General features: G+C 40.1%; 1 protein-coding gene across 2 annotated transcripts in view; it reads right to left on the bottom strand.

Moving 5' to 3' along the window:
• Positions 1-8,378: 8,378 nt before the first annotated feature.
• The window catches only part of mms22l (MMS22-like, DNA repair protein), a 162,506-nt gene continuing 145,165 nt past the window's right edge, over positions 8,379-25,719 (bottom strand). For both annotated transcript variants that reach the window (XM_043685425.1, XM_043685419.1), the window contains 5 exons: positions 21,976-22,187; positions 20,017-20,186; positions 14,825-14,921; positions 11,488-11,655; positions 8,379-9,150 (listed from right to left, as the gene is read on the bottom strand). In XM_043685425.1, coding sequence (XP_043541360.1) covers positions 9,063-9,150; positions 11,488-11,655; positions 14,825-14,921; positions 20,017-20,186; positions 21,976-22,187 — 735 coding nt within the window. In that variant the 3' untranslated portion in view covers positions 8,379-9,062. The remainder of the gene's footprint in view (positions 9,151-11,487; positions 11,656-14,824; positions 14,922-20,016; positions 20,187-21,975; positions 22,188-25,719) is intronic.

Consider the following 25,719-nt stretch of genomic DNA (forward strand, 5'->3'; position numbering starts at 1 on the left):
CTTTTGGACAGCTTCAAGATGTGAAAGTTGTGATATGAATGCAATTCATTATTTTAATTTCCTTATTATTTTGAAGTTCATTGACATTGTAATTGAATTTCTACTCCCAAATTGTTTCTAACTTATTTGGATCTCCTTCAAACTAAAGTCTAGAATGAGTCTCCACCCCACCCTTCCATCACTCTGGCCTATTTTTGATTGTTTTGAATCTTTGTTATGATTCAGTCTGACCACAGTACCATACAGAAGTATTTTAGTGTCTTCCTGGAAGACCAACTGCTGGCTTCCAGGAAACTTAAATTCAGTATTACATGCCATTTTTCACGTTTGAAGTGAGTGATGATGATTATAGGCAAAAAGATCCCATTATGTTGTTCCTCGTGAGCTACCACCAGATCCTTTAAGGACCATGGATCAGGCAGTGTTGGAAGTAAGACAAATGTTAGAAATTGTCTTTTAGAAGCCATGCAGCTATTGACTTAAATTTGCATTCGAGTTTTACAACAAATACAGGATCATTTTGATTCTGGGCAGCTGCCTGAAATCCTATGTGATAGCTTATTGATCACTGGAGCAGACCGTTGTTGCTGGGAGTTATATAGCACAGCTACATTTGCTTGTGCCAGACATTTCAGTATTCAAGATGGTGACAGATTAGCAGAGCTGTGTGTGGGCCCTGGAGCCTGGAGCTCACCCGCGACCGTCTGTTTTCTATTTTTTCCTTTTTCCTTCTACTCTTTTTAGAGTCACAGACGTGTACATCACAGAAACAGACCCTTCCGTCCAACCAATCCATGCTGACCAGATATCCCAAGCCCAATCTAGTCCCAACTGCCAGCACCTGACACATATCCCTCCAAACCCTTCCTATTCATATACCAATCTAGATGCCTTTTAAATGTTGCAATTATACCAGCCTCCACCACTTCCTTTGGCAGTTCATTCCATACATGTACCACCCTGTGCATGAAAAAGTCGGCCCTTAGGTCTCTTTTATATCTTTCCCCTCTCACCCTAAACCTATGCCCTCTAGTTCTGGACTCTCCCACCTTTTGTTCTTTTATTTTGTAAAGCGGGATCAGTACAGCAGTGAGAGCAGAACGCACGTGAAATGGCAGCAGCCTCCCAGCAGTTGTGGATGGTGGTAGCGGACACGTTTCCAGCCGGCAATGAGAGGCAGCAGCAGTAGATGTTTAAAAATGGTGGCAAGGTGACATCTTAGAGGAGGGCATTTGGAGCAGGACTCTTGGTTAGGCGGCGGCCTGGCCTAGCAGCAGAGCCAGGGTCTCCTGGTTGCAGTAGACCCAGAAGGGGGAGTGGGGAGGGGGGTCAGGGGCGGCAGTGTGGCATGCCCGTCATCAAGGCAGCAGCAGTTCCAGGGACTGTGTTTACGTTAGGCCCAGAGCTGGGAACACCCGGTTACCGGTGAGGTGGTAGCGGGATTCCTGACAGCAGGGAGGGTGAGGGTTCAGCATGGGACCCGGCCTGAGATAGGCCCAGCAGCGAAGAGATGGTGCCTAAAGAGTGGCAACTCCTGCATTGGTAGCAGCGATGCAGTGGAGGGGTGGGGCCACGGGGTCATTGATGAGCTGGCAGAGGAACGAAGATGGACTCTCAGCTACATCTTTTTATTCTTAAATTATTCAATATGGCCCCAGTTTGTGATGACAGTTGAAGCTTATCACTGTACTTTACACTGTAAAAATACAAGTGACAATAAATCACTGAATTCAACAAACCAATGGTTGGATAGTTAGTTTTTTTTGTAAGGCTAGAAATGGACAATGAATCTAATTGTATTTGCCTGGCTATGAAGAAGTAGAAATCATAACAGCTTGGACAGGACTGCTTGTGTGACATGCAGCATAACCAGAAATTGATTGATAGAACTAAACAACTCTACAACTAATGGATCAGACTTAAGCTCTGAAGTCAGCCTCATCCAGAGACCCACAGCATCACAGATGCCAGTTCAGGGTAAATTGATTCATTCCATATGATATCAAGAAATGGTTGTTGTCATTGGAGACTGTAAAGGCTATGGGCCCTGACAACATTCAGGCTAGTACTGAAGACTAGTGCTTCAGGATTTGCTGTGTCCCTTCTCAAGCTGTTCCATCATATCTACAACACTGGCATCTACCGACAATGTGGAAAATTGCCAGCTATGCCCTGGACACAAAAAGTGGGGCAAATCCAACCCAGCCATTTGCCTCCCCATTAGTCTCCTCTTGATCATCAGTAAAGTGATGGAAGGCAGTACCTGTTCAGCAATAACCTGTTCAGTGACACCCAGTTCAGGTTCTGCCAGGGCCACTCAGCTCCTGACCTCATTACAGCCTTGGTTCAAATAGGGACAAAAGTACTGAATTCCAGAGGTGATATGAGAGTGACATCCTTGATATCAAGCTGTCTTTTGACTTAGTGTGGCATTAAGGAGCTATAACATAACTGGAGTCCATAGGAACCACAGGCAAACATTCCACTGGTTGGAGTCACACCCGGCACAAAGGAAGATGGTTATGGTTTTTGGAAGTCAGTTATCTCAGCTCCAGCACATCTCTGGAGGAATTCCTCAATGCCCTCAAGGCCCAACCATCTTCAACTACTTCATTAATGACGTTCCCTCCATCATAAGGTCAGAGGGTCGATGTTCATTAATAATTGTACATTTTTCAGCCCCATTTAAGACTCTTCAGATACTGAAACAATCCATGTTCAAATGCAACAAGATTTGGACAACATTCATTCGGACAATACCCATGTTTGGGCTGACAAGTGGCAAGTAACGTTTGCGCCACACAAGTGTCAGAGAATGACCATCTCCAACAAGAGAGAATCAATCTATAACCCTTGACAGCCAATGACATTACCATCACTGAACTTGCACTATCAATAATGTGCACATAATAGACACTGACCTGATGTACATTCAGGTACTTCAGATGCAGTGAAATACCGTCAGGCTTGTGCGATTTGAACATGAAACCTTCAGATCTGGATTCAGGTGAGTTACAGTTTTGCCCATGTCCAACATCCTCAAACTAAATTGTGTCATTTTATTGACTTCTGTGGCATCAGGAAGGGTCATCTCAAAGTTTGTCAGTTGGCTTTAGAGTAAGTTCCTTTCTTCGTTATTGTGCTTGCTCCATTTCTGGAGTCCTAGGTTTCCAGTTCTGGAATACTGTTTTACTGGGGTCCCAGTTCTGGAATACTGCATTACTGTGGTCCTGGGGTCCCAGTTCTGGAATACTGTTTTACTGGGGTCCTGGGTTCCCAGTTCTGGAATACTGTTTTACTGGGGTCCCAGTTCTGGAATACTGCATTACTGGGGTCCTGGGGTCCCAGTTCTGGAATACTGTATTACTGAAGTCCTAGGTTTCCAGTTCTGGAATACTGTACTACTGGGGTCCTGGGTTCCCAGTTCTGGAATACTGTATTACTGGAGTCCTGGGTTTCCAGTTCTGGAATACTGCATTACTGGGGTCCTGGGTTCCCAGTTCTGGAATACTGTATTACTGAAGTCCTAGGTTTCCAGTTCTGGAATACTGTATTACTGGGGTCCTGGGTTCCCAGTTCTGGAATACTGTATTACTGAAGTCCTAGGTTTCCAGTTCTGGAATACTGTACTACTGGGGTCCTGGGTTCCCAGTTCTGGAATACTGTATTACTAGAGTCCTAGGTTTCCAGTTCTAGAATACCGTATTACTGGGGTCCTGGGTTCCCAGTTCTAGAATACTGTATTACTGAAGTCGTCGATTTCCAGTTCTGGAATATTCCATTAAATCTATGTGAGGACTTCGGATTGATGGGTATGGTAAGGGTCAGAGATAGAAAGACTTATCATTTAGAAGATTTTCTTCTTTTCCAGGATCTTCCACTGCCTTAATTTCCTTGAGAACCGATGTTTCCCAGTTGGTTATTTTGACATTCTCATTTTCTTTCTGTGATGAGATCTGCCTTTAAGAGGGATTTGTTCTGTCCTATTTCTCTTGAAGAGGGGTCTTGAAACCTGGTGCCAAGCTGTCTGCTCCATGGAAAGCAAAGTAAATAGCGTTGGGGTTATTTTTATTTTGATTAAGGAAGCAAGAGTGGGTGGAGTTAGGCTCACAAAGACCTTTGTGAAGTTGGGTTTTTTTTGGAGTTGAAACTGCTAGATGCAGCTCTCTCTACTTCTGCAAAAAAAGGCTTGAGCTCTCTCCACTGCTAGATTCATTCTTTCAGTTTTTCTTTTCTCATGCACTGAGGGAGGAAGCAAGTGAATAAAACTGTTTTGCTGAATTTGTCTTTGCCAAGGGAAGCTACTATATTGGAACAGTTGATGAGCAGTAATTACACTTTTTAAAGTCTTTTAATAGAATTAAAGTTATGCCAATTCTTTTTTTTTGTATTTTAAATATAGTGTAAGAATAAAATGTGTTTTGCTTAAAGCCTAGTAGTTTGATCCATTGAATTACATCTGGATCACAGTGTCTTAGATGTGACTTTAAATAAGATACAATGTGGGTCTAGGCTATCTCTTTGATATATATTTGAGGGTGTTAATGCAGACTAAACTATCCTGCTAAGGATCCACTGTTTAAACTGTAATGCGATTTGCACACCTGTTGTCTTTCACGGTGTCTCACGCCTACACACACACACATGGGTGATGGGGAAAACATATGCACTACCACTGTTAGGCAGTAGTGTGGGGATAAAGGAAAGAAGAGGAAAAAAAACTGTAATGAGAGCTGACATAGCAGATTCCCTTAAACATTAAAGTGATATCAAAAGAAGCAAACACGATATGAGAAAAACTTTTCCACACAGTGGGTAGTCAGGGTCAGGCAGGTTCACACAGGGCATTAAGAACGGGATTGGCTAAATAGCGTACAAGAGTCTGGGGAATAAAACAGGAGATGGGCATTTAGTAATGATGCTTGTTGGAAGAACCAGCACAACCACGACTGATCAGCCTCAGTCTGTGCTGGACCAAGTCTGTGACGACACTATAACAGTACTACCATTTTTTTATTATTGGTGCAATAATGTCTCTTACCTTGAAGGCAATCCTAGATTGGTGGGGGTTCTGGGCACTTTACAAAGTGACAGCTATATTTGTTTTATCAATGATTCAATCATTTGTTATATTGTCAGATTCTTGACCTGTCATAACAGCTTTCATTGCATCCCCCAAATAATATCGCATCTTCCAGTTTTAAGAATAACTTTGCCTTTGGGCCACTGACATTATCCCAGGAATGATAACAAGGCTTCAATATATTCAGCAATCTAAAAGTTCTTCTAGATTTCAAATAAAAAATCTTTTTTAACCTTTAGAATTCGTTTGATAGGTACTTTCATTGTTTAGTTATATGCTGCTACCAAATACAAAGGATGACAGGATGTGGACATCATTGTGAATGGCCCAAAATCAGCATTTACACAAATGCATCATCAATCAAATCTACAGCGGAAGTACACCAGTAGGGATTTACATTACAAGGAAATGAGGACAGAGTTAGCTGGAATGTATTGGGAATGGAGTTTAGCAGAAAAACGCTTGAGGAAAAATGACACACATTGAATATAATAGTTCATGACTTGCACCAAAGATATAGTTCACTGAGGAAAAAGATTTTGAGGAAGGATATAAACCAACCACAGATAACCAAGCAAGTTAAGGATAGTATCAAATTGAAAGGAAAAAAATGTGATGAAAATTAGTGGTAAATCAGAGGACTGGAAAACTTTTAAAAGCCAACAAAGAATGACCCCAAATAAAAGACAGAGAAAGTAACTTTTGGGGTAAACTAGCAAATAAAATCAAAACAGACAGGAGGAGCTTCTTTAAATATATAAAAGAGATAGGCTAAAGTGAACAAAGACCCCTTAGAATGAAATAGGGGGGAATAATAAGGAGCGTAAAAATGGCACAGGAGTTGCACAAATACTTTGCATCAGATTTCAGATTAGAAAACACCAATACAATGATAGAATCCAATTCAGTGCAAGAACAGGGGCTTTGGCCCTCCAAACCTCACCGATTCCTATTCCTTATTTAGACCTTCTACTTATTGCCTATATGTGGTTTCTATTCCTCTGTTCACTCTCTGTTCATGGGTCTACAAAGATATGCCTTAAACGTTGCTAACATGTCTGTTTTCACCAACTCCACTGGCAATGCAGTCTAGACACCCACCCCACTTTAAGGGCAAAACATTTTCCCTGCACTTCTCCCTTAAACATTTCCCCTCTCACCTTGAAACAGCGCCCTCTTGTAGTTGTCCTTTCCCCCCGGGAAAAAGCTTCTGATTATCTACCCTATCTATGCCTCCCATAACTTTGTAGATCTCTATCAGGTCACCCTTCAGCTTCCATCTTTCCAGTGAAAACAATCCCACCTCTCTTCAAAACTAAAATCCTCCAAACCAGGCAACATCCCAGTAAAATATCTCTGCACCCTCTCCAAAGCATCCATATCCTTAAGGTAAATGTGGTGACCAAAACTGAATGCAATATTCAAAATAGCATTCCAAAAATACCTAACTAATCAAGGGGCAAAAAGGAGAGGAAATAAATACAGTAAGTAAGACAGAGGGCATAATCTGAGTAATGGGTCACCCAGTTAGAACAGAAATGAGAAGGAATTTCTTCTTAGACAGTAGTGAATCTGTGAAATTCTTTACCACAGAGGCTGGCAAGACTGCGTCATTAAGTAGATTCAAGCCAAAGATAGACAGACTTTTAATCACTAAGAGAATCGGGGTTTTCAGAAAAGGTAGGATAGTGGAGTTGAGGATTATCAGATCAGCCATGAATGGCAGAGCAGACTCAATAGTCTAAATGACTCCTATATCTTATGGATTCAGTAAAGCTTCTTCTAAGAGTTCTTGCAACTTCGAAATGTAGACAGCATAAATAGAATAAGGGGTCCTTTTCTGTGCAGCGATAGTGTCCCTACTACTGGACTGGGACGGTCAGGTTCACAGCCTACCCACTCCGACGTGTGTAATAACATTTCTGTACAGGTTGGTTATAAAAGTAGGTTGTGTACAATAACTTCTGTACATTTCTGGAGGTGACTGGCAATGTGACTTTAGAAATCAACTAAATTATTTGAAAGGAAGTTGAGAAAGTATCATGGTCTATTAGGAAGTGGAAGGATATCAAGCACAAATTTTGTCACAATTGCGGGCTGCCTCCATGCAAATGTGGAATAGGGTGTGATAACAATGGGTTGGCAATTAGACATCACACAGTCAGTCTCCAAAATTACAGAAGGCAAGCGGGCACAGCAACTGGCAGTCTGCCTGCCCTTTTGAAATTACTAAGTAACAAGCCATTGAGCTCATTAACAATCTAATCCTCTGCAACTTTTCATTACTTGCCGCATTTTCTGGGCATCGGACATGAAGAGATTTGGGGTCTTCTATAACGGTGCACAAGTGTGGTAAAGAAAGCCAACTACCAGGAACATGTCTGAATGGAAGAGATTCTGCTGGTAAAGGTGGAATGCACAGAACTTGTTTCTTAGCTGTTATAAGTCTAATTAATAACTTCAAAAAAAGTTTTATGAGAACAGGATGCCTTTCAGCTTGTAGACATAAAGGACTTCCTGTTCTCTGTACTACCCGTCTATTGCATGAAGTGCTGGCCCAGACTCCCAATTGACCATAGATCCTCCTTTGTTTGGCCCCCTCACTGGATAGGACTAAACAGTTGAGCTGCTGGGCACAGGACTAAATGGACCCCTCAGTTTCCATTTCAGTTCACTCATCCTGTTGAAAGATGTAAAATTCAGCCCAATGATTCATGGAAAATAACCACAAAATGACTTGCCCATTGTTAGATTCCTTAAATGCTTACTGGGCCTCGAATTCCAAACACTCATTTAGACAGGTTGATTGATCTTTAATCTATACTGTTTGTTAGTAGAATACAGTAATTTCTTTAGTTTAAATTCTCTCCGAAGAGTAATCCATCCAGACCCATTTCCCTCTGACTAATGCACCTAACACTATGGGCAATTTAGCCTGGCCAATTCACCTGATCTGCACATCATTGGATTGTGGGAGGAAACCGGAGCACCCGGAGGAAACCATGCAAACACGTGGAGAATGTACAAACCCCACACAGTCACCTGAGACTGGAATTGAACCCGGGTCTCTGGTGCTGTAAGGCAGCAGTACTAACCACTGAGCCACTGTGCCATAAAGGTATGGGCAAACTTTGTGTTTCCTGTGAATAATCATCTTGGTTCCATTTTCAACATCCTCTTCTACAGTTGAGCCCATTCATTGTAATGCCATGTTCTACATCAGCACAGTACGGTAAGTACAAATTAGTTCAGATCACCTATTGTAGTGATTATACTGAAATTATTTTCCCAGATGCAAGTATGTGCTAGGCTTTATTAACAAAGGCTTCCAATAACACCAGAGGTCTATAGTGTCATGTTGTATGCACACAAACCTAAAGTTCACATTTTATTTTAATAAATTTGAAATATAGATAGGACTTGTGACAGGAGCATGACATACTCATAAAGGCTAAGTAATGATGAAACGTCTGATTTCAGAGCATAGTTTTAAGGGACATATACTGCTCGGGGCAAAAAAAAACTTGAGTGAAGGGTAGATGAGAATTCTCAAGCTGAAAGTGTTACTTCTGGATTTATTCCCTTTAATTCGTCGAGTTGATTCTGAGCTCAAATTAGGCAACACAAATCCATTTCCACTGCATGAATTTATGTCCAATATTCATGAATACAATACACAATCAATTTCAATAAAACTCCAAGAAATCTCGACACTGATTCATTCCCACAACTGCTGTATATTTACATTTGTCTGCTTTTGATTTGTAAATATGATTGAAATCAACTTTGTCGAGCAGAGTTCTGAAGGCAGCCAAAAGTGGAATTCAAAAGCTTTGCTTAAAAAACTTTTATCTCAGTTGATACGTCACAAAAAAAAGTATAACACATTTAAGCATCCACACATATTTTAAAATGTTTTACAGATTATTTCAACAATTCTTCAAGTGCACCCAGGAAGCTTTCACAAACCACATCTGTCTTAGGCTTTGTCAGATACTTTTTCCAAGTTGATGATTTCAGCTTGTCCTTCCTCCCCTAGAAGGACCAACAATCTTCTGTAGGCCTCCCTGTAATACATTGAGAGAATATACTTTCAGGATCAGATGATACAACCAAACAGAACATGACTAAACAAAAGCAAAATATTGTCAATGCCAGAGATCAGAAATAAAAGTGCTGAAGAAACTCAGCAGGACTGGCACAATCTGTACAGAGAAAAACAGACTTAACGTGTTCACTACAATATGATTTTTCTTGTGTTTTCTCTCCACAGACATTACCAGATCTGTTGCATTTCTCCAATATTTTGATTTTAGTTCTAGATGTGACTGTCATGGTGCAGATTACTTTCTTTCATGGAGGAAAGAATACAGTGAGCTTTTAAACAAATTCTGTGGTTGCGAATCAAAGTGCTATTTCCTTTACACAATTAATAATAGAAAAGACATCAGAGTTTTTTCAATGCAGTCGTTTTTCAATTATCTAACCAATGGTAGATTTGCACGCTTGGTCACTTTTTTAAATGCCACTCATCATGTTGGAGTACATTTATTCCCTTCTGATGAATATAGCTAAAACATTAAGTTGCACATTTTCTTTACAGATGCTGAGAAATCTCTTGGGCATCACTAACAAGTTGTACTGTTGAACACAAATTTCTTGTACAACAAATTCGTGCCCCTTGCTTACTGAAAGATGCCTGTACTCATTAGGATTCAAGTTTCAGATTAAAAGGTAGCATACTTCTTTAAACCAAATGCTGATACTTTATACTCTAAATTTTTTTTTGTCTTATAAATTAAGGAATTTGAACCAAGTGTGTAAAATCCTTTTTTCTCTTCTTGTACACAGGAGGGACTATTTGTCACCTGCTTGGTACCTCCCTGAAGTGCTCATTCTTTATACAGGACCCTAAGGAATGAGAGTTAGCGGGCTTTTTGACCAGTAGCATCACGACCCAGCATGATTTTCATTGAAATCTACCAGACTGTATGAATCCATTGAGCCCTACACAGTGTGTTTACCAGTTAAAACATCAGAAAAATCAAGGATACTAGCTGCTACTTCAAGATTGATCCTATAGCATTTCTCAGAGAAATGGTGTTGTGGGAGGAAGTTTTAGTTTTGTGCATTGACTGAGTCAAGAAAGAGAAAATACATGTATTTCCAAGCACAATACTTGAGCAAAGTATTTTGCAAACTTGTGCAAGTGTAATTTCCAAGAGGGGACAATGGATAGCATTCAGTGTGAGGAAATCTTGGGAAAGTACGCTCCTCAGCCTGACCAAATATGAATACACAGGAAATGGTATAACAAGCTCCAGCTAATATGAAGTGATGTACAGGACAATGCATGTAATTACTGATTCAGCAAAGAAGACTGAAGCTTTTAATTTTCAAAGGAATTAAAATTTAAATTGTTCTATATCAAAATACAAGACTACACAATACATTAGGTACATGCGCTTTCATTATATAAAGCATTGCTAAACATTTCAAATATCGGGATTTTGCTTTGTGGATGGCCACAGCAAGTTACTCATGTTCAGGAATATTCCCTTTTCACTCTGAAACAATATAGCATGTTCTTAGAACACTTTCAGATCTTGGCGATGAAGATCTGAAGCTTTCATTATTTCTACTTCCAAGGACTGAGTGCACATAGTTTCTTGGATAAGGAAGTCTAAATATTTATTTTGTACAAATCTAATGTACCTTTTAATTTATGGTTGGCATTAAACTGAACTCTACAGAGTAATTCTGTGGTTGCCATACAAGCTAGAAGTAGGCAATTCAGCCCATCATCATTCAGTAAGATCATGGTTAATCTGATTGTAACCTCAAAATCTTATTTCTGCTTACCCTTGATAACCTTTTAACTCCTTCCTGAACAAGAATCCATTTATCTCTACCTTAAAAATATTCAAAGACTCTGCTCCTAGGTATGCAGTACATTACCCGTATAACCATTGGAATCACAATGTGTTTCCTCGTTCAAGTTTTTTTCCAAAGTAACAAACCAGTTTTAATTGAAGCCATTGATATAACCTTTATCATTATTCGTTCATAAAATGTGGGCATTTATTGTCCAACCTTAATTGCCTGAGGGCAGTTCAGAGTCAACTACATTGCTGAGGGTATGGAGTAACATGTAAGTCAGACCAGGTTAGGATGGCAGCTTCCTTTCCTAAAGGATATTCGCGAACTAGATGAGTGTTTCCTCAACAATTGACAACGATTTCATAGTCATCATTGGACTCTTAATTCCAGATTTTTAAAAAAATGAATACCATCTGCCAGGGCAGGATTCGAACCCAGGTCTCCAGAACTTTACCTGGGTCTCTGGATGAATAGTCTATCTATGATGAAACTAGGCCTAAGATAGTACTGAGAACTTGGCTTACCTTTGTGAATTGTTCCTGCCCAATCCTCGCTTATGTTCAGTGTCCTTGAGTGTCTGACTTAATGTGGGAATGAGGTTAATAACCAAGTTGCAATTCAAGGCTGTTATCATCTCCATGATGCTGTACACCTGCTGATCATAGATCCCAAAATATTCCTGGATGAACTGTCTGGAGAAGATTCAACAGTTTCCGTCAATATGTTAGGAACTCAAATGGAATGACAAGAAAATCTATTAAAGTTTTATAGCTAATTGCACTGGTCAGACCATATTGTACACTTCAGGAATTTTGTTTGGTGTTTATGGAATTGACGTGGAAATGAATTAAGGATAAGTGTTGTGTCTTAAAAGCAAATGACTTGGCAAAGGCTTAAAACGCCATAGTCTTAAACAGTTAAACAACAGCTTTATTTGTTCAAAAGCAAAATACTGAGGATGTTAGAGATCTGAAATTAAAAGAGAAATTGCTGGAAATAGATCAGCAGATCTAGTGGTATTTTTGGAACAAAAAACAGGAGTTAATATTTTGGGTGTGTGACCTTCCATCAGAATGCTTACAATGTATTAAAATGCTTACTGGGAACTGCTACATGTAGATGTAGTCAGATGGACATTTCTCCCACCACAGGAAAATAACAAAAGGAATGTATCAGCAATAGCCAGGTTTAGAATGTGAGCCTGAGTCCGAGAAAGCTTGTCAGCCACTGCATCAGAAGGTTAATCAAAAAAAGTTGAGCAATTCCAGCATTATGACCAATGTAACACAATTCTGTGCAAAAGCAGAAGATTTTCAGGTGAAAAGGCGTAGTAAGTGTGTTTCTTTCAATTTCATACACTGTATTCACTGCTCACAATGTACTCTTATCTACAATGGACATCCAAATACAAACTGGGTGTGACCACAATGCAGAATATCTCTTTTCAGTTCCTAAGCGTGACTCTATGCATCCAATCACTTCTCCATTTTGGTCTAAAGCTGACATCTCTGTCCTCAGTCTGCCAACAAGACTCAACATAAACTCATTGTCAAGTGCTTCATGAAACAGTGTTCTGAATTCAACATAATACCACAAGAAATAGGAACAGGAGTACGTCAATTGGCCCCTCGAGCCTGTTCTGCCATTCAATAGGATCATGGCTGATCCAACACTCCTCACATCCCCTTTCCTGCGTTTTCCCTATAACCTTTGATTTCCCTATTGATCAAGAATTGGTCTATCTCAGCCTGAAATAAAATAAGGACTGTGCCCCCACAGCTCTCTGTGGCAAGGAGCTCCAAAGGTTCACAACCCTCTGAGAGACAAAATTCTTCATCTCAGTCTTAAATTGATACCCCTTTGTTCTGATACCCCTATGGTCTTAAACACTCTCATGAAGGAAAACAAAGCTCTCAGCATTTAACCTGTCAAGCCCCTTCAATGCCCTTTATGTTTCAACAGGATCAACCTTAATTCTTCTAAACCCCAGTGAGTAGAGCAGCATTGTCGGATAGCACAGTGGCTAGCACTGCTGCTGCACAGTGCCAGGGATCCGGTTTCGATTCCTGCCTCGGGCTTCTGCGTGGGTTTGCTCTGGGTGCTCTGGTTTCCTCCCATGATCCAAAAGATGTGCAAGTCAGATGGATTGGCCATGCTAAGTTGTTCATAGCATTAGTCAGAGGTAAATATAGGGTAGGGGAATGGGTCTGGGTGGGTTAGTCTTCAGAGGGTTGGTGTGGACTTGTTGGACCGAAGGGCCTGTTTCCACACTGTAGGGAATCCGACTTAGAGTCCAAACTTGTTTAACCTTTATCTTTGCTCATAGGGACAATCCGTCCATATAGAGGAGCATCCTAGAAAACCATCTCTGAACCATCTCCAATAAACCAATAGCTTAAATAAGGAGATCAAAACAGCTTTCAGTACTCCAGATGTGGTCTCACCAGCACCTTGTGCAGTTACAGTAAGAACCCCTACTCTTATACTCCAATGTCCTTGAAATACGGGCCAGCATTCATTAGCATTCCTGATTACTTGCCGCATATGTGCTAGCTTTCTGCATTTCACCCACTTGTACCCCCATGTTCCTTTTGCTGCAGCTTTCTGCAATTTTTCTTCATTTAAATAATACGCTTTTGTTCTCCCTTCCAAAAGGACCAACTTCACATTCACCCACATTATACTTCATTTGCCAACTTTCTGCCCATTTATGTAACCTATTAATATCTCTGTAAACTTCTCACAACTTGTCTTTCTATATTCCTATTGTCTGCAAATTTACCTATACTTCATCTGCTTTCTTCTTCCAAGTCATTAATATATATTGTAAACAGCTGCAATCCCAGCACTGATCCCTGTGGAGCCCCAATGTTGCCAATCTGAAAAAAAACCCTTTATCTCTACTCACTGTTTCCTGCCCATCAACCACATCTCTCTCCACACTACCATACTAACTCCAACATCATGGTCTCTTGCGTTTTGACTTACCCTTCTGTGCAGTACTTTGTCAAACTCTAGTTTACCAATCCTTTGGTATGGCTCCAGAATCCAAGGATTTTTGAAAAATTACAACCAATGTGTCTACTATCTCTGTAGCTACTTCTTTTAGGAGCCTAGGATGCAAGGCTTCAGGGACAAAGGACCTACCTGTCTTTAGGGTCATTAATTTGCCCAATATTATTTCTTCAGTGGTGGCAATAGTACCTGCACTTAATTCTTTCCCAGAATATAAAATTTGACCTACATTTTGTTTCCTTTCTGAGCATTTTGCAGACAGCAGTATCTGTTGCAGATTCATCCTATGTTTTATTTGTTTCTTTTCTTGTCTTATCACCATTTCCTTTGGTCCTGGATGCCATTCAGTTCCTTCTGTTTCCCACAGATTTTTTTTATTCTTGCCTCATCCATTCCTTGCTCAAAACCTATTACATCTCAGGTCATTGACTTGAAGTGCTTACTCTATATCTCTCCGCAGATGCTGCCCAGCCTGTGGAGGGTATTTCCAAGATACCTCTACTGTATCTTTTGATCTTGAAGAGTCTGTAGTTACATGAATTACACTTAAATTACCTTATTGTGGTTAATCTGTATAGTAAATCCATCCCTCGAATAATCATTTGCTGCTGACTTAACTGCATGCTTTTCAGCTGCCTAAAATACTTCAGAAGGATACATGCAAAAGGCATTGAATGTCCAGTACAGATCTCAAATGAACTCTATCACTTCAAATTCAGACTGTGTCACAGAATAACTAAATAATGGACAGTACGCCACACTTCTGACAGAATTAGTTCATCCACTCTTGGTTGTGCACTTTAAAATAATAGATCATATCCAGGAAAGACCCAATATAATACCAACCTTAGCAGAGAGGTCAAGTGAGGGCAAACTTGACATGAAGTTGATGACTGACAATTTTCTATTATACACCGCATGACCTCAGAGGTCAACTTCTTCACTGAAAAGAAAAGGATATGACAAGAATTACACAATGTGCAAAAGGAAACGTTATTTAAGGTGCAGTTCTTAGATTTTCACTTCTGGTGGCTGAGGATATTTCTCAGCAGCGCCCAGTTCCCACATTCTGCTACTTCACTAATTAATGCAGAAAAACATAATGGATACGTGACTGTCCGGCAAGTTTTAGAGTGCATGCTTACTCATGCACTCCTGAATCTAAGGAAAGTTCAAACTCTGCTGCTGGAACCCATAATCTAAACTGCAACTTCAATATGAAGGAGTTACAGCATTTACAGAGGTCCCACCTTTTGGATGAGACAACGGACATAGGCCCAAGCTGCCTGTTCAGATACATGTTCAAGATCTTAGAGCCAGAGATGTACAGCACGGAAACAGACCATTCGGTCCAAATCGTCCATGCGGGCCATATATCCTAACCTAATCTAGTCCCACTTGCCTGCCCCAGCCCATATCCCTCTAAACCCTTCCTATTCATATACCCATCCAGATACCTTTTAAATGTTGCAATTGCACTAGCCTCCACCACTTCCTCTGGCAGCTCATTCCATACACGTTCCACCCTCTGCGTGGAAAGGTTGCCCCCTTGGGTCCCTTTTATATCCTTCCCCTCTCACCCTCAACCTATGCCCTCTAGTTCTGGATTCCCCATTCCAGGGATGAGACTTTGTCTATTTATCCTATTTTATGGCACAATTTGCAGGAAAACAGTTGTGTTCTCCCAGAGTGTTAGTCAATGCATATCCTTCATGTTATCTTGTCATGTGGGACCTTGCTGTGGAAAGATTAGCTGGCATATCTTCCTGTATTTCACTAACTCTACTTCAAGAGTATGTCAGTGACTCTACTTCAAGAGTATTTTGTTTGTTTGGGGTGGTAAGTGACAAGTAATGTTTGACCCACACAAATGCCAAGCAAAAATCCTCTCCAATGAGTGAGTATCTAATCACCTCTCCTTGACATTCAATTGCATTACCATCACAAATTCTCCACTGTAAAAATCTTGAGGGTTACCAATGACCAGAAACTGAATTAGACAACCCATATGAATACTGTGGCTACTACAGCAGGTCAGAAACTAGGAATCCGGCAGCCAGTATTTCACTCTGCAAAGCCTGTCCACCATCTACAAGTGCTGTCCATCATGGATGGAATACTGATTGCTTCCCTGGATGAGTGCAGTTCCAATAAAGCTCTAGGAAATCACCATCCAGGAAAAAAGCAGCCCACATCCACAGCCATCCTCTCCCATTACCACTGATGCCCTGTAGCAGCAGTGTGCATCATCTGGAAGATGTATTGCAGAAAATTATAAAGCTCCTCAGAGCAGCATCTACTGAACTCACAACCACTTCCATCTCAGCGAACAAGGGCAACAGACTTACACTTCTGGTGACTGAGGATGTTTCCCAGCAGCGCCCAGTCCCCACAGCCTGCTAATCACTAATTAATGCAGAAAAATCACAATGGACACATGACTGTCCAACGAGTTTTAGAGTGCACATTTGCTTATGCAATCTTGAATCTAAGGAAGATTTAAACTCTGCTGCTGGAAGCTGAACACAATCTCAGCTACAACTTCAGTTTGAAGGAATTATTGCATTTGCAGAGGAAAACCACCAACTGCAAGTTCCCCTGCAAGCCACTCACCATTTTGTCTTGGAAATATATCGCCATACCTTTTGTGTCGCTAGGTCAAAATCCCGGAACCATCCCTAACAGCATCGTGGGTGCACCTACACCAAATGAACTGCAGCAGTTCAAGAATGCAGCTCACTACCAACTTCTCCAGGGCAGATAAGAATGAGCAATCAATGCTGGCGCAGACAGCAATCCCATGCCCCACGATTAAATTTAAAAAAAGAAAAATCTGTGAACTGCTTTAGGGTTCTAGACAGTTGCCTATTCTTTCTTTCGTCCACAGTATAACAGAAATTCATAATAGTGTCTGAAATCTTTTTGAAGAAATGAAAGACTTCATAGCATCTTTAGCTCTAAATTCAAATGGAAGTTCAGTCACCAGGACACAATCTGTAAAAAATGGCAACAACCATGACACACACATAATCCAAAATCTGTTGCTGGATATTTATTATTCACAACTACTACAGTGACCTCATCAACTCTCTTGCTTATGATTAGGAAAAAAATTTAAATTTTTGCTCCTATGACCTTTGAACCTGAACTGGAGATTAGCATGAAGCCACGATTCAAACATCTTCAACTAAAACAGTCACTTCAAACAGCTGTCATGGTGGTTATTTCTTTAAAAAGAAATAAAGGAAAGGCCTAAGCAATACAGAAATATGATGCAAGCTTCGTTATTTAACTATGTGTTTTTTCTGCTTCAGGAATACGAGACACAGTGTGGTTACTTAATTTGACATACAGGATTTTATATCTAACCTTATAGAACAGGAGGCACCAAATGCACAGTCTAGTCAAATTAGATTAGGTAGGAAACAAAAACTGCACATTGTGTAAATTGAATGGGCAGATAATCTAGTTCTGTATTTCACTTCAGTGTATTCTAAGAACGGTAGCTTATGTGATTTTCAATGCCGAATATCTAAGATATGCCCCAGCACTTAGCCTGATTTGCAAAGCTTAATTAATCTATGTTGCAATGATCAAAAATATCTGACAAGAATTAAAAATACTTGACCAAAATGAATGACTGTAATACAAACTGAATCAGATAAAAAAATTCCCATAAAATTCTCATTATTTATTTTTGCTTTATTTCATTTTAGAACATGTGAGTAGGTTCAGCATTGACTGTTAGTCTGCCTTAGCTCAGATGGTATCCAATAATGTCATGATGTGACAAAGGAAATGGCATCATTTTCAAAATTTTAAATAGCTATATGCTACAAACGCTACATTTAAAAACTCGAGTGTTTTTTCTCTCCTGGGAATACTGTTTAAGTTCTTAAAAAAATCCTTACTGTAACATAATTAGGCCAGCACACCCCAAAAACAGGCGACTCCAGCTTTAGATGAGTCTATCATTCTTCATCTACAAGTGTGAAGGCAATAGAAAAAGGTCAGTGATGCACCATTTTCCCTGTTGGAATGTAAACAAAAGAAACACTGATTGCCAACAGGTCTGACTGCCTGCCACACAACTGCAAAGCAGTCATTGCCCAGCTGGGCATGTTAGATACATTATGACAGCACAGCATCTTATCTTGGGAGATGAAAGGACAAAGTAAATCTACTTGACATGAGTTAAGGTTATCCTACAGTTATATGTTTTACATCTTCAATTTAAGACTCAACTTAACTCTCTAGTTGTGGATCCTTTATTTTTCATTTCTTCGGCTAAAGTCTAGTGATTAAAACTCCACAGTTCAAATGTTACATACAAGTTGCAAACTTCACTTCAGGCGAATGAACTAGACACCAAGCCCAGGAGCTTCCACTTCATTCCTCTGGCTTTTTCAGGGGACCTCCAATTGGAATTGATGAAGCAGGCACTGAAGATGATGGTATTTTAAGTTCAAATTATATTATTTAGAAAGTTGAGTTTTGTGTTACGTGAATATTTTTAAAATCGTGAATTTTTATAATTTACTAATAAACTCACTAATTTTTTTTAAAAAACTCATGGTACAGGTCGTTTTGTTAAAATGCGTGTTCCCATCAGTGCAAATTGGCTATAATGTGATTTGACGAATTGTGGACACGGTTTGGATAACGCGAACTTTCTACGGAACAGGCATATCATTTTCTATTAGCAATCTTCGGCAGAGTGATTTTCTCTAGCAGTTTTCCATAGTGCAAGGTTGCAGAGGAACACAACTGTCACGTTACAGAGGAATGACCTGTGTGTGAAGACTGCTGCAATTATTGCCCATCCGTGACTGGCCTTGAGAATGTCATGGGAGAGCAGTCAACTTGTGCTATTACAGTCCATGAGGGAGTTCTTGGATTTTGACCTAATCGCAGCAGAGGAAGGGTGGTGTGAACCAAAATCAGGACAGCTGTGACTTCAAGGGGAAATTGTGGGTACGGTTGTGGGTACGGAAGGCAATGCTGAAGAAAACTGGGGGAGTTAGTGCAGTACATCTTGTAGCTGGTTCACACTGCTACAACTGTACATCAGTGATGGTGGAGTGATTGAAGGGTGAAGGTGGTGCATGCAGGTCCCACTGAAGTGAGCTGTGTTGTCTTGAATCATACTGAACTTCTTGGAGCTGATCCATCCAGGCAGCTGGACAGTATTTAATCAATTCCTCATTTCTGCTTTGTTAAAGGCCGATAAGACTTTGGGGAATGGGTAAGTGATTTCCTCAAAGCACAAATCTAGCCTCTGATGTGTTCTTGTAGCTAAAATATTTGTTTTTTCCAGTTCTGTCTTTGGTGAATGGTAACCATCAGGATATGGATGTGGAAGATTTAGTGATGGTAATATCATAGAACATTAAGAGATGGTTAGTTGCAGATGTACAGACCCTATTGCGTTAAAGCTGGCCATTGCCTGGCATTTCTGTGATACAAAAGTTACCTCCAACTATCAGCCACAGCCTGGACGCTGCATATCAACATTGGTCTCCAACCTAACCAGTAAACAGTTTCATGGCTTTTTAAACTTTATTTTCAGTAAATTAAAATCAGGCTATTCACAGATGGTCATTTGACACTGTGATTCAAAAGGTGAGAGTTCCATTTTCTATTGTCCAGGTCAAACTTTACCAAGTTAAATAAAATTAAAAAGAGGAAAATAATTAAGTTAGATCCTTGGAAACACATTTGAGAGAAAAAGAGGGAAAAGATTTTTTTCAAAAGAAAACACAATTTTAGGTACAATTTATAGCAAAATTGTCAACTGTCCCAAAGCAGAAACCGTACATACTTTTCTGTCCTCTATTATTTCCATCTTTTGAGAACTTCAGAGAGTCAACTGAATGCAACAACATTGGTGTTACAGAAACATTTGCTATTTAACTGCTGGTTTCCTACACTAAGAAACAACGATATGGTCTAGCAAATGCATTTGTTTTGTTTGTAGACGAAGGACAGAAACATTAAGACAAAATCAATTGTCAATAGGAGTTCGTGAGAAAACATACCTTGTGGTTCGTTCACAAATATTAAACATTTCAGAACAATAGGCAGGAGTAACTTTGCCTCACTGGCTGCATCACTACTTTGGTTTCTTCTGAACAGTTCATGGATGAATGACAAGACCGCTGCTAACCGAGGAGGAGGAGCATGAGCTCTGAACTGCATATAGTTTTCACTGCAGGGAATAAGATATGACAAAAAGTTCAGGAGTTGCAGAAACTGCCCATGCACTCTGTAAGTATTGGTGACACGGTGGCTCAGTGGCTAGCATTGCTGCCTCACAGCGCCAGGGACCCAGGTTCAATTCCAGCCTCTGGCGACTCTCTGTGTGGAGTTTGCACATTCTCCCTGTGTCTGTGTGGGTTTCCTCTAGGTGCTTCGGTTTCCACCCGTAATCCAAAGATGTGCAGGTTAGGTGATTTGGTCTTGCTAAATTGTCCATAGTGTTCAGGGATGTGTAGGTTAGGTGCATTAGTAAGGGGTAAATGTAGAATAGTAGGATATCGGTCTGGATGGGTTACTCTTCGGAGAGTCGGTGTGGACTTTTTGGGCCGAAGGGCCTGTTTCCACACTGTAGGGATTCTATTCTATTATGGGTAGCACAGTGGTTAGCACTGCTGCCTCACAGCGCCAGAGATCTGGGTTCAATTCCCGCCTCAGGCAACTGTCTGTGTGGAGTTTACACATTCTCCCCGTGTCTGCATGGGTTTCCTCCGGGTGCTCCGGTTTCCTCCCACAGTCCAAAAATGTGCAGGTTAGGTGAATTGGCCATGCTAAATTGCCCGTAGTGTTAGGTGAAGGGGTAAATGTAGGGGAATAGGTCTGGGTGGGTTGCTCTTCAGAGGGTCGATGTGGACTTGTTGGGCCGAAGGGCCTGTTTCCACACTAAGTAATCTAATCTTAATGTTGAATATCTATGTAAATTACTACAAAGCCATAACATTCTCACTTGTGGTAATCATTTGTTAAAGAGATTGTATCACAAAAAGGATAGCCATTTCCAGAATATGGCTAATGAGCTGTTTGATATTGAAGATATTCAAAAAAGAAGCATTGTGAAATTTCTTCCACTGGACAGTGCTTGGCCCAGTATGTCTGGGATGACAGAATGCCTTACAAGCAATTTTATTTTTCAATATTAATGGGTGGGACTATTTCACGTTTGAAGGCAAATTTCACCATTTTTTTTATGAAAAAGCATGTTAATGGAGCAAATTGCGTGTTGCTTTTGAAAGTGTTGAATGACACAATGAGACTGTGCACATTTTTTTTAATAGACAGCATTGAAAGCATGGACGATTTGTTTTTGAAGGTACCCAATCCAATACCAAAATAACAGAATATCACAATGTTTCATGAAACTAAATACTCTCTACAACATCTTTAATCCTCGCAAACTCTACAGACGAGTGACAAGAAATCTAAAAGTATGTAACAAAATTCTTATGAATTAAGAACGTTCATTTTAAAGACATCCAAAATAAATTGTTGAGAATGTATAATTCAAGTTCAATTGTACTTCCTGTGACTTCAGTATAAAGTTCACTTGATCTAAAAGTGGAAGGTATCAGTGAGTATTTCATTTTACGTCTCACTCCATCCATTATCTATATATCATTAACCATTGCTTTGATTACTCTTTAAATAGACTCCTGCAGCAAGCAGACATTAATGATCAGGTATGACGCTGCTAATAATTATGACAAGATCGTTCAGGCCCTTTTTATTGAAGGCTGATGATTGACATAGGACTTATAGGACCACAAAAGAATGTTACTAAGACAAAGTTAAATATTTTCTGATTTACTGCCAATATTCACTGAAGCTGGCTGAAAATACATAAACAATAAATTGATGGAAATCAACTTTTCGAGTCATTGGTAAGCTATTTTACAATTTGACAAATACACTCAGCTGCTGAGATAAGAAAACATTGATCTTAAGAGGATTTAAAAATTTCTTACGTTATAACAAGAAGAACGGCCTTCCTCAGAGTCTGACCTTGAGGCATTGCTATGGATTCGCAAAGTGCAAGTAAGATTGGATGATTCACAATGCCCGAACCAGTAGGAGATGATGGAAGAAAGCGACCAAAATATTGCTGAATAATATTTCGCAGCTGTTGTTTAACATATGTAGTCTGAACTGTAGTTTGTCCAATGATAGCTGACAGTCCCTGCAAAGAGAATTTCAGGACACTCAAATGAAATCTAACTTATGATTGGCTTGTCAAGCTATGTCGCTTTTGGTCCGGCTTAGTAACAGCAGATGCCAAGATGGCTACAGGTTGCTTGCTACAGGTCTGCTCTACATTCTGTCTGACAATGCAGCCAAGACAATGTCGCCAAGATAGAAAGTTTATTGTTCAGAGACAAGTTAGAAAAACATTTTCAGGTCACAGATGTGGCTCAAAGTGAAGGACTTATTATGAAAGAAAGAACTGCTTTTGTTTAAAAAGCTGTGAAGAAAAATAATAGTAAGCACAACAGAAGCGTAAAAAAATGTTAATTTATGTAAAGCTTATTGTGAAATCAAAACAGCATCAATCATAAAGTTCAGATTAGGCTTGACAGAACCATTCCACTCCAGAGCTCATTACAACCTTGGTTCAAATGTGAACAAATAAACGAAATACCATCTAGCCTTGACATCAAGGTAGCATTTGACCAGGTTTGGAATCAAGAAGCCATGGTAAGACTTGAATCAATGTGAATGAGGAGCAAATTGCTCCATTGGTAACGTTTGTTGCACTTGGTCCTTAGCTTTATATGCCTTGGCCTCATGAGTGCACATCAAAATACTTCTTAAATGTTATTGTCTTACAAATTTTCTACATTACAAAAATCATCTCAACTGCAGAAAATTGTTGGAGAAGTTCCCCAGGGAAGTATCGGAGGTCTAGCTGGGGTGATCTCTAGATCTCATTCTCTGTAAATTTAAAAATGAGGAAATTTGCTGAATATTCTACCAAGTTCCATTCCATCGATAACTCCTCAGATAATAAAGCAATCTATGCCAACACGCAACAAGCCCAGGCTGGTAAAAGCAGTTAGCTGATGAGGATCAAGTAAAATTTGCACTACACAGGTAGGAAATAATACCATACACAACTAGGTAGAATCTAACCATCTCCCCATAACATCCTCCAATCATCAACACTCCAGATATCATCATTAATGAGAAACTTAAATGGACTAATCAATTAGATACTGTGACTAATAATTTGACCTAATGTAAAGCAGGTCAAAGGCTGAGAATTCTACATTGAAGGACTCAACTTGTGACTACCCATGTGGCAGAAGTGAGGAATGTAATGGAATACTCACCACTTGGCAGGATGAGGGCAGCTCCAATAATATTCAAGAAACTTGATACAATCCAGGAAAAAGCAACTGCTTACTTGGTAACAATCCAGCACCTTAAACATTCACTTTCACCACAGCAACGTTAACATGTATCATTTACAAGACATCGCACGGTAATACTCCGAGGCTTTTCTACAGCACTTCACAAACTCAAATCCTTCACCTCCAAGGATGTCTTTCAGTGTCAGCCAAGGCTCAGCAGCACCCAGCCTTCATGTCTCAAAGATTTATATTCAGGTCACACCATTGGACATGAGTTTAAAAAAAAGGTCAAGACTATCACGCAAGTGTCGCACCTGATGGGGTTCCACTCTGTCATCAGTGCTGTCTTCAGGATGAGATATTAAACCAAGACCCAGTTATGCTTTCAGGTGGAAGTAAAAGACTTCAGGGCAATGTTTTGACAAAGAACAATGGAAGCCTGGTCAATATTTATTACTCAACCAACACCATGAAAACAGATAATGTGATCATTATCACCTTGCTACTTATTGGAGATTGCTACATGCAAATTGCTATTGAGTCATAGTCATAGAAGTTGACAGGACAGCAAAAAGGTTTTTGCCAGTCAAAAAGAAGCAGCCAACTATTCTAATCCCGTTTTCCAGCACTTGGCCCATCGCCTAATATGCCTTGGTATCTCAGGTGCACATACAAATACTTCTGACACGTTATTGTTTTCCACATTTTCTACATTACAACAGTGATTGCACTTTAGAAATACTTCCTTTCTGTTTAAAATGAGTTGGGACATTCTGAGGTCATTAAAGGCTCTACACAAATGTAGTTCTTTCTTTCATTCCTTTTCAGATGTACAAGGGCAATAGATACTTCAAAGCATCACCACATACAAATGACCCTCCTAGTCAGGTACATTGAGACAACAGTAAGCCATTCATCAACTCAAGTCTGGTTCACCATTCTAGATCGTGGCTGATCATATATTCAAAGGTATATTACTGTGCTCTTTCCATATCCATAAATTCAAGGTAATCAGGCACGGTTTTGTGAAAGATAAAACATGTTTAACTGGGGTATTTCAATTATTTCAAGAAATAACATGTACTGTCAATGAAGGGGAACCATTGGGATTTACTGTACTTAGATTTTCAAGACATTTGGTAAAGTGGCTCGTCAAACATTATTGCGGAGCATACATGACATAGAGGTTAATGTAGTGGGTGATAGGAGTTTGGTAAGCTGTACATGTACAGCATCTCTTTGGTCCAACTCTTCCATGCTGACCAGATATCCTAACTTAATCTAGTCCCATTTGCCAGCACCCGGCCCATATCCCTCCAAACCCTTCCTATTCAAATACCCATCCCGATGCCTTTTAAATGTAATTGTACCAGCCTCCCCCACATCCTCTGGCAGCTCATTCCACACACGCACCACCTTCTGCGTGAAAATGTTGCCCCTTAGGTTCCTTTTATATCTTTCCCCTCTCACCCTAAACCTATGCCCTCCAGTTCTGGACTCCCCCACTCCAGGGAAAAACTTGGTCTATTTATCCTATCTATCTCCCTTATGATGTTATAAATCTCTGCAAGGTCACCCCTCAGCCTCCGACACTCAGGGAAAACAGCCCCAGCCTATTCAACCTCTCAAATTCTCCAACCCTGGTACATCCTTGTAAATCTTTTCTGAACCCTTTGAAGTTTCACAATATGCTTCTGATAGAAAGGAGACCAGAATTGCACGCAATATTCCAAAAGTGGCCTAACCATCGTCCTATACAGCCGCAATATGACCTCCCAACTCAATGCTCTGACCAATAAAGGATCAAAACGCCTTCTTCACTATCCTATCTACCTGCGACTCCACTTTCAAGGAACTATGAGCCTGCACGCCAAGGTCTCTTTGTTCAGGAACACTCCCTTGGACCTTACCATTAAGTGTATAAGTCCTGCTAAGATTGGCTTTTCCAAAATGCAGCACCTCACATTTATCTGAATTAAACTCCATCTACCACTCCTCAGCCCATTGACACATTTGATCACGATCCTGTTATACTCTGAGTTAACCTTCTTCGCTGCCTACTACACCTCTAATTTTGGTGTCATCTGCAAACTTACTAACTATACCTCCTATATTCACATCCAAACCATTTATATAAATTATGAAAAATAGTGGACCCAGCACCCATCCTGTGGCACTCCACTGGTCACAGGCCTCCAGTCTGAAAAACAACCCTCCACCAACATCCTCTTTCTCCTACCTTCAAGCCAAATGGCTAGTTCTCCCTGTATTCCATGAGATCTAACCTTACTAACCAGTCTTTCATGGAGAACCTTGTCGAACACCTTACTGAAGTTCATATAGACAACATCCATTGACCTG

This window comes from Chiloscyllium plagiosum, chromosome 3, assembly GCF_004010195.1.
Source record: "Chiloscyllium plagiosum isolate BGI_BamShark_2017 chromosome 3, ASM401019v2, whole genome shotgun sequence".
Lineage (NCBI taxonomy): Eukaryota > Metazoa > Chordata > Chondrichthyes > Orectolobiformes > Hemiscylliidae > Chiloscyllium > Chiloscyllium plagiosum.